The 12,500-nt window shown below is 36.9% G+C and overlaps 2 protein-coding genes across 2 annotated transcripts in view; both read right to left on the bottom strand.

Annotated features, from left to right (window-relative positions):
- LOC148726506 (uncharacterized) overlaps positions 1-2,270 on the bottom strand; it is a 4,048-nt gene extending 1,778 nt beyond the window's left edge. The window contains exon 1 of the mRNA XM_088729052.1: positions 1-2,270. This exon is cut by the window's left edge and continues 1,778 nt beyond it. The gene's annotated coding sequence lies outside the window, so the exon portion shown is untranslated.
- LOC111337981 (sodium/potassium-transporting ATPase subunit alpha-3-like) overlaps positions 1-12,500 on the bottom strand; it is a 35,405-nt gene that overhangs the window by 17,111 nt on the left and 5,794 nt on the right. Inside the window, exons 3-11 of the mRNA XM_088729047.1 lie at positions 11,448-11,588; positions 10,565-10,624; positions 8,841-9,044; positions 8,008-8,070; positions 7,739-7,789; positions 6,502-6,636; positions 4,738-5,124; positions 3,212-3,353; positions 2,579-2,652 (exon numbers count right to left, since the gene is read on the bottom strand). Coding sequence (XP_088585173.1) covers positions 2,579-2,652; positions 3,212-3,353; positions 4,738-5,124; positions 6,502-6,636; positions 7,739-7,789; positions 8,008-8,070; positions 8,841-9,044; positions 10,565-10,624; positions 11,448-11,588 — 1,257 coding nt within the window. The remainder of the gene's footprint in view (positions 1-2,578; positions 2,653-3,211; positions 3,354-4,737; positions 5,125-6,501; positions 6,637-7,738; positions 7,790-8,007; positions 8,071-8,840; positions 9,045-10,564; positions 10,625-11,447; positions 11,589-12,500) is intronic.

Here is a 12,500-nt window from a genome sequence, read left to right as displayed (position 1 = left end):
GGAGGCCCGCTGACCATGAGCTCGTCCCACCATGTTTTCACATCCCCTAGGGAACCACACCCGATTGCATCATCCGCATACCAACACTGGCTAGCTGTGCTCTTGACTTATAGTCGCGTTATGAGTGGCTGAAGGCTGACAGCGTATAGGCTCATGGCAAGCGGGTCGCCCTGTGTAGTGCCTTCGGATGATCTCAGTTCCTGTCCGCCAATGATGAAGAGGCGTGCGGGCTCCCTGTAAGTATTTATTGCGTATGTTGCTATTGATGGGCATAACACTCCAATATTATGCAGGGCGGCAGCTCTATTCAAGGAGTTGAATACTTTGCGTCTATTGGACCGCGGCTTGCACGCAATATATCACCTTCCAGGATAAATTTCCAGGACTACCTTGTTGGCACTAATCACTTTAAGTCTTTCTTTTTTGATCCCGTCGTTCCATCCGAGGTGGACTTGGAAATCTTGGCTATACCCAGTAATAAAGTATATGGTCTATATTCTTGCCCGGTTCATCTTCTAAAATCTGGGCGCCATATCCTTTCTTCACTCTTAGCTGCCATGATGAATAAGTCTATCTCAACGGGTATTTATCCCCATCTTTTGAAGCATGCCAAAGTAATTCCTATCTACAAATTGGGAGACGAAACTGATCCATGTAATTACCGCCCAATTTCCCTCCTTTCTGTCTTCAATCGATTATTTGAGAAATTGATGGCTATACGTCTTAAATCACATTGCGAAAAAAATGGTATCTTTTTTACTTCTCAATATGGATTCAGAGACAAGTGTTCAACCCAACATGCAATTTTAGATATCTTAAGCAAAATTCAAACTAATATTGATGCAAAGTTATTCTCTTGTGGTATTTTTATTGACCTAAAAAAGGCATTTGATACGGTGGATCACTCAATCTTACTGCACAAATTATATCATTATGGAGTCAGAGGAATAATTAATAACTGGTTCTCTTCGTACTTGTTGAACAGGAACCAGTCGACTCAAATTGGTTCAACCGTATCGAATATAGAAGAGATAGTTTGTGGTGTTCCTCAAGGGTCTGTACTTGGCCCCCTTCTCTTTTTGATTTATGTTAACGACATTTACCGTTGCTCCCAGATTTTTGAGTTTTACCTATTTGCTGACGATACTAACTTGCTTTATTCAAACAAAGATCTTAAGGATCTTGAAAAAGTTGTTAATGATGAACTCGCAAAAGTGGGTGACTGGTTGGACGCAAACAAACTTTCTCTTAACACTAGTAAATCTAACTTTGTTATTTTCCATCCTTACCAACGCAAATTGGACTACATAGTTCACTTGAAAATTTATAATAACGATCTTAAAAAAAGTGTATCTCTAGAACAAAAAACTTTTGTGAAATATCTAGGAATTCTGATAGATAATAACCTCTCTTGGAAGTATCATATTGATTATATCTCATCTAAAGTTAGTAAAGGAATTGGTATAATTGCCAGGTTAAGACATCTTGTCCCATTTGCCACACTTCTTAACATCTACCGCTCCTTAATTGAACCCTATATCTCTTATGGTCTTATTGCCTGGGGACAAGCTGCTAACACTCATTTAAATAAGGTTCTCATTTTACAAAAACGTGCTCTACGACTAATGTATTTTGCGGATAGCAAAACTCATAGTGCCCCGCTATTTGTTAACTCCAGAATCTTACCAATAACTATGCTCTATTCTCATTTGGTTTCCTCTTTGATGCATGACATTGATAATCACCGTGCCCTGTCTAATATTTCTATGCTCTTTCTCCACTCTGAGCAGGTTCATCAGCATTTCACAAGATTCTCAGCAACGGCTAATCTATACGTTAAAGCGTCTAGAACCAACCAACTTTTATTTTCTTTTGCTAGAATAGGTGTAAGATTGTGGAATAGCATCCCAAAAGAACTTCGTATTAAAAACAAAACCCCGTTTAAGCGTGAACTTAAAAATCCCCTGTTAAAACTTTTGGAAAATGAGGAGATGACTGTTGATATACGCTGCTCAGAAATTTGTGGATATCTCTTGATAAAGTAACTCTTCGTTTAAGTCTTGTTTCAATTGTATTATATATCTTGATAACTCTGCAATTTGATTATTTAATTATTCAACGGACTTAATTTTATTTCATTTTATTTAACAATTGTATTTTTATTTCATGATTATCTTTGTTTAATTGTATCGGTATGTGATCATTAGCAGAGACAGCACTTGTTTTAGAAGGGTGGCCCGCCTAGAATAGCTTGCTAATTGCGGGTCACCTAGGACTGTGATAATATTGTATTGCTAAAGAAAAAAAAAAAAAAATAAAAAAAAAAAAGTTGAAGGCGTTTGACGCGTCTATAAGCAGAACGGCGTCGCTGTTGTCATGTTCAAAAAGTTCCTGCATTGCGTGAATAGCCGCCTCGCTCCCACTCCTATGACCGGCGCACACTTGTAATAAAAACAATAATAATAATAATAATAATAATGATAATGATAATGATAATGATAATGATAATAATAATAATAATAAAAGGAACATTGGCACTATCCAAACTAGAGCTGGGATTTTTCAAAAGTAAATGTACCTTTTCCATTGGAGTTCCTGACTGGTCTTCCGTTGTATCAGCTTCAAAGATTTTGTTGTCAAACCACATGTGAGCTGTAAAGAAAAATTTAAAAACGTTATATCTTTTTAAATTCATGGACAGACCTCTCAGAAAAGTAGTACATTATTTAGGCGTGTTCAAAAGTCACAAATGAATGCTCTATTTAAAATAGAAGACACCGCTCTATTTTGTTTGTTTCCACTGTATCTTTCATGGTAATGGCTAACAACACGTAATAGAAAGTCAAGCATTGAAATTCAGAGCAGGCATGTCATTAAAAAGAAGAGTTACCCGCTATGTTTCCCGACCATTAATCCCATCATGCTTCACCTTTAGGGCTCTAGCAAAGGAGTCTGTGAGAATCAGAGAGTTGTGAAAGCTATGGCTACACACTATGGCTGTCTAAGTGCAGGTTATGTTGCAAATTATTGCAAGTAATGTTGAAAACACTGAACTAGGTCTTTCAGATACTGAGTAAAGGCAGATGATGCTTTCAGACCATCATAACAAACAAGTGGGAAGAACTCTTACAGCTTTGTCCTATGCATTGATGAGTGTACGTATTTCTTGTGTAGTTGAGAAGTTTCCACATAAGAATCATACCACACTTACCCACAGTCATTCTGTTTTGTGTCAAAGTTCCTGTCTTGTCTGAGCAAATGGTGGATGTACTTCCCAGAGTTTCCACTGACTCTAAGTTCTTCACCAAGCAGTTTTTGGCTGCCATGCGTTTAGCAGTGAGAGTTAGACAAACCTTGGATGAGAAATCAGAGAAGGTTTTATAGAGTCATATAAATACATTCAACAGCACAGAAAACTAATCAACATCTTGAGGTTTTATCAAATTCACGGTAGATAACCCTATACCTATAAAAAAAAAAATTCCTTTGGATTAAAAAATTCAAATTAACGCCAATTTACCACTGAAAAAAAGAGGGTAAGAAACTTTGATGCTGTGTTGGTGGTGGGTATTACAAGATTACTGGCTTCATCAACTGAGTCCATAATTAAAAATTGGTTCATGCTTTAGCGTGCACTATCGAGTTATGGAGCCCGTGGTAAGTTTGGAGAGCACAAAAGAAGCAAAAGAGTTGCCCGAGGCAATAGCCAAGGGCAACTCTAGCTTCTTGAATGCTTTCCAAACTTCCCACGTGCTCCATAACTCGATAGTGCACAGCTAAAAGCATGAACCAATTGTTTTATAACATAGCCGGTGGAATTGTGCATCAAATCCGACGCAAAAAACGAACAACAATGTCAAAAGCGAATCGTGACGGCGCTGATGCCGAGTCTCCTTTTTCGTTGTTTTTCTCTTTTTCTGCCTCATTTAAGAACTCCAGCCCAAAGGAAAAGGTCGGAAAATTGTCTTCGTTTTGGGACTGGTGGGCCTAGTCTTTTTGTATCATTACTGTCGCGACTATATATTTTTCCCCATGCTAACAATGGCTGCTCGTGCGAAAAAAAAAAAAATTCTGGCAAAGTGATTCACTCAGGCTATCAGCGTGCACTATCAGGATTTTGAGCACGCTTACGTATACTGAATTTGATTGCATGGCTTTGCTTGCTATGATATAATGTAAATTGGCCACTGCGGAGAATTTCTAGAGCTGCCATTTCTCAGCTCGAAACGTCAGCTTTGGCAACTCTCTATGGCAGCCAATTGACATTATCAATAATTATTTAGGTGATAAAACCATATTAGCAGTGGCAAATGCAGATCTTTTATGTTATCATTAATAGTACGAACTTGGGAGCTCCGTTTTTAGGCTTGGCTAAATCTATATATTACCCAAATTACCACTGCAAGGCGTGGGGTCCCCTAGATAAAACGGTCATAAAACCCTCTAAGTTTTCCTACTTCTGTGATGAATTCCAATTACAGCAAACTACCCAAGACTTAGAGGCTTGCATACTTTCAGGATACAAAAAAGTCCAGGGTAGAAGAAGTTGATAATACAACATATGCATGCCCTGGGTCTTTGCCTTCTAGACCTGAGCATTACTGCAAGTGTAACTGACCAGAAAATGTGTTATAGACTATAAAGGAAAATTGGGTTATAAAATTTATGAATGCAGATTTGAACAAACGTCAGTGGCATCGTAACAATGGAAACCATTTAGTACAGAGAATTACTAACTGTAACGGTGGCAAGAAGTCCCTCGGGCACGTTGGCAACAATAATCCCAATTAAAAAGATGCAGGCAGTGAGCCAGTGGTATCCAAGGATTAGTGAAAGAATGAAGAATGTTACTCCAAGAGTTACAGCAACTCCCGTGATAATGTGAATGAAATGTTCAATTTCCAAGGCAATGGGTGTCTTCCCTGACCCTAATCCACTGGCTAAGTTGGCGATGCGTCCCATGACAGTGTTGTCGCCTGTTTGAACAACAACACCAGTACAGGTTCCTTCAACTGCATTTGTTGAAAAAAATGCCAAATTCCTTGTCTCCAAAGGATTGTCATGGGAGAATTCTGGAGTGCGGGCTTGGGGCTCTGATTCACCAGTGAGAGATGAGTTGTCGACCTTGAGGTACAAAAAAAATATGATTGTAAATCTAAAATAATTATAACAGTTTATAATTATAATGAGCTTAATAATACACATATTTTGATTGCAGGTTCCTACATTATGCTTATGATATTTTGGAAGACAGATGCAGACATTGCCATTAACAATTTCTGCTTCTTTATTACAAAATAATTACATTCTACGTGGCCATGAGTGACACACTTGGCTGCACCACTTGTGCTGCTTTACTTATTCTTACCACATTCCACATAATCTGTGATCTATTACTAAACAGACACCCTGCAACATGGAGTCTATCTATCAAACTGATGAATATGGTTCTGTTATTATATGGCTGTGTCTCATAAGGACTTGAAACTACCGAATTTACGAATTTGATTGGCTGAAATCATTATTGAAAGTGGCCTAGATTTTCCCATCTAGACCAGTCTAGAAAAAAACGGTACAAACAATATAAAAAGTTGGCATATAAGACACAGCCATATAATAAACATCTTATTAACCGAGCTAGGTCGGACTGTATGGGAGAATCTTGACCTCGGTTGCTGGTACAGACCTCACTGCGTTCGGTCTGTACTGGCAACCTCGGTCAAGATCCCCCCATACAGACCTCCCGCTTGGTTAATAAGAACTAAATAATTATAATAACGACAACAGTGATAACGATTATTGGTACTGTAATCTTTAACAATAATGATGATATTTGTAAACTGTCAAAGCAATCTTTGCAGTAATAAAGACTACTTGCGCAGTAATGAGAATAAGGCCTGAAAAAATTCAGGTCCATATGGAATTTGAACCCACAACCTCTGCCATATCAGTGCAGTGCTCTACCAATTGAGCCAACGAGCCAACTGGGAGCTGGTCATTATGACGGTTTGTAATAAACCCGTGAATTGATGAATAAATGACTGTGAATACATGAAAATCCTAGATGTGAACTGCAGGTTAAAATATCAAAATATCAAATAAAAGTGATCTTTGCAGTGATGAACATTACTTGGAATGAGCAGTAGTGAAAATAAGGCCTGAAAAAAATTCAGGCCTGTATGGGATTTGAACCCATGACCTCTGGGATAGCAGACAGTGCTCTACCAACTAGGAGCTGGTCGTTATGATGATTTGCAATATCATTTACACGTATTTTCACTTACAATTTGTTTTTTCACTTATTTACTTGCTCCTCAAGTAGTGTTCATTACTGCAAAGTTTGCTTTGATATTCATTTCTTTATCCGCAGTTAACATATATGATTTTTTTTAATATTTTCACAGTCATACAATAACGATGATGATTAACAAAAGTCTGGTAAGGGTGCAAAGAGTAATATTTTGAAAACAGGTTATGAAACTATATACACAAAAAATGCACCTTGAAACCACGTGCTTCAAGTATACGGATATCTGCAGGCACTCTGTCTCCAAACTTCACAAATATAACATCTCCCAGCACAAGTTTTTCTGCATTTATGTTTTGTTTCTCCCCATTTCTGAGGACAGTAGCTTCCTGTGAATGAAAAGTTTTGTTTCCATTAATTCTACATCTCTAAAAAGAACTGGTAAATCATTTTTTGAGTAATAAACATAAAAACACTTGAGAAGCAAAAACCAATTGAAAGAAATTGTCCAATCATATAGTTAACAGCATTGGAAAAAAATAATTATACAAAAAAAGGTAGTGTTCCCTATGAAGCAGGGGTCGATTGAAGAGCATTGTTCCAGGAAATGTGGAAGTCTAAGGCTTGTTTCTTTGTGGGAACTCAGATTTTTTTTTCTTGGTCCAACATTTGTAATTGATGAACACCTTTATTCGACAAAACCTTTTTTGACACCCAAACTCGGAACAAACATGTCTCAACGCACATAGTGTAGAACAAACGTTTTAACAGTTGCAAAATATTAACATTTTGATTTTACTACTACTAATAATTTCTATTTAATAATAATAATTTATTTACTTATATCGCGCATGTTACATATGAAGATGCTCACATGTGCATCACAACACTCTTTGGAGGACTTAGGCCGGACTGCATCAGCAGCTGATAATCAATCAAAGGAAACTTATTTGAAGATGCCCCCCTCCACCCCAATTCCCAGTGAACAGGCTAGACCACATCACAGTCATCTGTAAGTGCAGGGTTCTTTAACGTCCCCTGCCTAACCAAATTAACTGATTAATAGATGCAGGAGACGGGACCTACAGTTTATTCATCCTTATCCGAGAAGACTAGAATGTCTATCCATTTCTTGATATTATAGAAAGGTAGCACATTCTCCTCAGTTATCTTAAGACCCTGAGTGTTGGTCTGGCCAGGGCTCAAACCTTTGACCTCTCACACAACAGTCGGGCACTCTAACCAATTGAGCTAACCAGGAGGTGGTTGTTTCACATTCCAACATCAACAAGAGGCAAGAAGTGCAATCATTTCAATGCCTTGTTTTTCTTTACATACAGCCAGTTTGAAGATTTGTTTTTATAGTTTGAGACAAGGAATTTCTGATGTTTTCCTTACAGGCACTTCATTCTTAAATTCAAGACTTCTTGGGCACAAATCTACACGTAGAACTCAACTTCAACTACATGAAGATTTCAGTCGATCTCTTACCTGTGGTACCATTTTCTTGAAACTCTCCATAATCTTAGAACTCTTGGCTTCCTTTAGTCAAGAAATTATCAAAAGAAAATGAGTAACACTGCCAAGTAATGTAATTATGAAATTGTGTAGTTTGGGAGCCTACATGCGTCTTGAATCCCCATCATTTTTATTGTTTACAACTTGCAAATTTTGCATGAAGCCACTTGTCTCGATTGCAAAAACAAAAAGCATTTGGTGTCAGGAGTTTTGTTTACAGCGACAAAAGCTGGTACACAGACCTGATAATAGGAGAAACATCCAGTTATGATAACCACTGTGGCAAGAACTATTCCAAGGTAAAGCTGACAGAAAAAAAAAGTAAGAATTGGTAAAACTGATCAGAATCTAAAAAACATGTTTAATGTTGTATCATTTGTATATTTATAATAGCATAAATTAGCCTGTGATCAAAATTAATAATGCATGTCACTTCTTTGCTGACTGGTCTGGTGCATGCTGGTCAGGCTATCACAGTTGTGGGCTAGTAACATCTTTAATAGTCCATTTTACACTGTTGTATGCTTGGTTGCTGAGCCTTTGAACTGGAGTGAGGCTAAGGGTGACCTTGCTATGATACAAACATTGCTGGTTTTTAAATGCAGATTACTTTGTGACCATGCTAATAAGATACTGGTCTCCATCACAGCAAGGTCACCTTCAGCCTCACTCCAAATCAAAGGCTTGGCAACTAAGTCTACTAGACAACTGTAAAATGGCCTATATTCAAGACAAAAGCCTGGTTTTCATTAGTGATGTAAGCAGTCAAGCACATTCACAAACCCAAGCACAAACACAAGCATAACAACTCTCTTATTTCACTATGTCAGCCTTAAAACAAGCAAAAGCCAAAGATAAAAAAAAACGAATTCTGATCCTTCTGCTTGTACTTGCATTTATGCTTGGGTCATGACTGTTTTTACACCTGGAAATAAGAGCTTGTAATGCTTGCATTTCTGCTTGCATTTGCTCTGGCATCACTAGCCAAAGGCTTAATACATGAGCCATCACCACAACTGCTCAAAAAATTTTATATTAAACAGCATCAGGTCATTCTCCAATATTCAATACTTACATCATCTTTATCAGGTTCCTCCATTGTGGATGCTTTGATTGCAAAAGTAATAAAACATAGAATAGCACCAATCCATAGCAGCATGGCGAAGCCACTGAACAGCTGTTTGCAGAATTTCACCCATTCAGGGGTTGTTGGTGGTGGAGTCAGAGCATTGGGTCCATCCCGCTCAAAGATTTCATCAGCCTTCTGCTGAGTGTGACCCTTTAGGAAAAAATTGATATGAAACTTTCTTACAACTTGCATCACTTTTACAACAGAACAATTCAATTTGGTCCACATGCTTAGCCTAGTCCATAATAGCAGTACCTAAGTACCTAAGATCTGATAGTTAACCTTGCCTTTAGCTGCTTTGCATTTCCCTCTAAATTAGTTACCAGCATTTACTTTTACCAAATAATTTTGATTATATAGAGTATAGCAGAGATGCCAACTGCTGGAGATTCTTTTTTCAGACCAGTACCCCCACCCAACTGAATTCACCAATACAACCCCCCCCCCCTGAAAATTTCTTTTTTGATTTGGACCTCCAACCCCCCATGATTGAGATTCAAACTGAGGACCTTTGAGTATCTGTGAGTGCACAGAGCAATTTTGCAGGAAAGACATGGATCTGTCTGTCAGGGACTTCAATTGGTTGAATACTCATCCAATCAGACTCACACTTACGTAGGAGTGACAAAGATCAAACTCGATCTCTTCTTTTTGTTTGCAATGAACAACATGCCTTGCGCAGAAAAATTAAGCCAGAAACCATAATACAAGCATAAGAAGTCAGATGACTTTGGAATTTTGGAACATATCGAGTGAAAATCTGAGTTTTTTTATGGGCAACTGATCAAAACTTCCTTTTATCTGGGAGTTTTGCTCAACTGCACAGGAGAGTGGGAGATTGGCTCTGTATCCAGGAGAGCTGGCATGTATGCTATAGTTGAATCTGTATTGAGCAGTCACCCACTGGGAAAGGTGGGGTGACGGCTTAATACAGGATGACCCTAATGGTTGCAACAAGTTCAACAGAATAGGGGTGCAATAAAAAATTATAAATTTAAAAACACCAATTTATCCCTGGCCATAATTGATCTCTTTATATTCAAAACTCCCTCAAAAATACTGCTAGCTGTGATTTTGGGAGATCAACATTAAATTTTACTTGAAATAGAATTCTTAGTTTTATTTGCTTGTTCAATACAAGTGGAAGATAATACAGTCATGTTTCCTTCCTCTTCTTCCTTTTTGAAATTAAAGTATACTCTGACATTCTGTGCAGGAAATCCTTTTTGGTCACTCCTTGTGTGTGGATCGATTCATATAATATGCATGACGTGCTAGCTGTTGATAGCAGTGAAAGCAAAATTTCTTGCTAAGAAAAACCAACACTGCTCTCCCCGAAAAATAAGCCCCTGATTGTGGAACAAAATTCTTCTTGTCTTAATGTAATGACCAAAATTAATCTTTATTGGTTTCTAAGAGCTCATTGGACCTTGTTACTTGAGTGAATATGCCTCCTGAAAAAACACTGAACATTCTTGAGTGACTGAGGTCATGTGATGATGTCATGCGACAAAAAAGGCGGCAGAACACAAAAACAGGGAACCTAGCAACACTTAACCTTAAAAAATGTATAAAGAACAGTATGGAGAATAATTATGTTGAAGAATTAATTGATGTTGAAGGGGTAACTTTTTCATTAGTCTGAGTGACCCACAGTAGATTACTCTTACCTTTTGCAGATCAGTGCCAAACATGGCTTCAAGATCATCAAGTGCTATCTTGTGCTCATCCTAGAAAAATGAAAAAAGTCATCATTAGAAGATAGATGGCAACTTTCAAAATTGACAAATATTACACAATCCTACAGCAGTTGTTCACCATATCCTGCAAGTACATCCCCAATAAAGTGCTTCCACATGAGCATTTCTATGTCACGGCCTTAAGTGCTGCTAATCTGAACTGGCTAGAGACACAATGTACATGGATGCAAAGGGTCAAGGTCCAAGAACTAAGTAATAATTTGTGCCAAACCTCTAGCAAACCTCTTCCCCAATCATCCCGGATCTTCCAAGGAGCAAAGAAACACTCCTCTCGTGGCACAAGTAATGAGGACCTTAAAGTACTCAATTTATTTATTATTATCATCATCATCATTATTATTCTTATTAATATTATTAGTAATAATAATTATTATTATCAGAATTATTATTATTATAAAAAGCAATCAATCTTTTTTTACATTCAGTCAATAAAATTAAATCTAATATTTTTACACAACTTGATTCTAAAGCTAAGCCTAAATACTATGTGAAACCAATCTATAAATTCAATGAACAATGCTCAAAATCCAGCTATAACAATTCTTTAGATAAGAATGTCTGAAGCTTTCAAATTCTTAATAATAACAATCACTTATAAGATCAAGGAAGCTAAAAGAGTGTTTCAGTATTTACATAATTTACATTCCAGCAAACATATTTACAATACACTCGATAAACCATGAAACTATATTTTACACATAACAGAAAGAGATTATTATTATTATAATTATTATAATTATTATTATTATTATTATTATTATTATTATTATTATATCATCTTGTTTAACAATACCATTTCCAGTTCTTGTTTGAGATCATCAAGCTTGTCTTTGTCCTTTTCTTTACCCTTCTTTCCCTTCTTTCCTTTTTCTTTTTCTGGAGCATGTTTCACTAAAGGAGTTTTTACAGCTTTGTCTTCACCTGCTTTCCCATACTACAAAGAAAAAAAAGATCAACATCACTGGCATCGTCCTCTCCATCATCAACCTTTTTAATGCAATGCTTTCCCAAATCTCAAAAACAATTATTATCACAGTTGTCCGATTAAGGCTTAATACTTATACGTAGCTTTTGTTATGAGAATTGGACATTTTTATCCTTTAACTCCTAAGATCTGATTGTCAATTCTCCCCTCAAGCTGCTACACATTTCCTTGTAATTAACAATTATTTGCTGAAGGCGAGGTGAATATCATCGAATAATCACCGAAACTGAGGCGAATAATTGTTTTAGTATAATTTCAGAGCTGAACAACAAAGAAATTTCTAAAATCATAACATTTTAGTAACATTTATTAACATTTTATTTTAACATTTTATATAAGCCGTGTGGAGCGGTTTATACAGCGTCATATAAGGAACCGCTCGACCAATCAGATTGCTGAGAACTCTTAGCTCAGCTCTGGAATTATACCAAACATGGTTATGAGAATTTGGTGTTAGATCAGGATAACAAATTCTACTTGATAAGTTAGAGTATTCTCATTACATGAAACTAGAAGTCTCATGTTAATCATTTCTAGGAGTTAGAGAGTTAATAAAGAAAAGAAAAAAATACTCCCATAATGACATTTCCATTGGCTACTTCTATGCTTCATAAAGTACTTGAATGTAGTACAAACAAATTATAGTGCTTTTAAAAATTCTGAGGTTGATAGAGGTAAGTCAAAGACAGAAGACTTTCTCATCCTAGAAGTACCACAATTATAATTATTTCAAGACAGTGAAATCATACACGTATCTGTGAATATTTTCAGAGATCTTCTGTGTTCCAGAACCACCCCCACCCCCACCCCCCCAAAAAAAATTTTTTAAGTCATGTGTCTGGAGTGCCTCTTTAGCAGCAG

This window comes from Stylophora pistillata, chromosome 7 (assembly GCF_964205215.1).
Source record: "Stylophora pistillata chromosome 7, jaStyPist1.2, whole genome shotgun sequence".
Taxonomy (NCBI): Eukaryota; Metazoa; Cnidaria; class Anthozoa; order Scleractinia; family Pocilloporidae; genus Stylophora; species Stylophora pistillata.
This window is presented reverse-complemented; position numbering and strand designations above follow the sequence as displayed.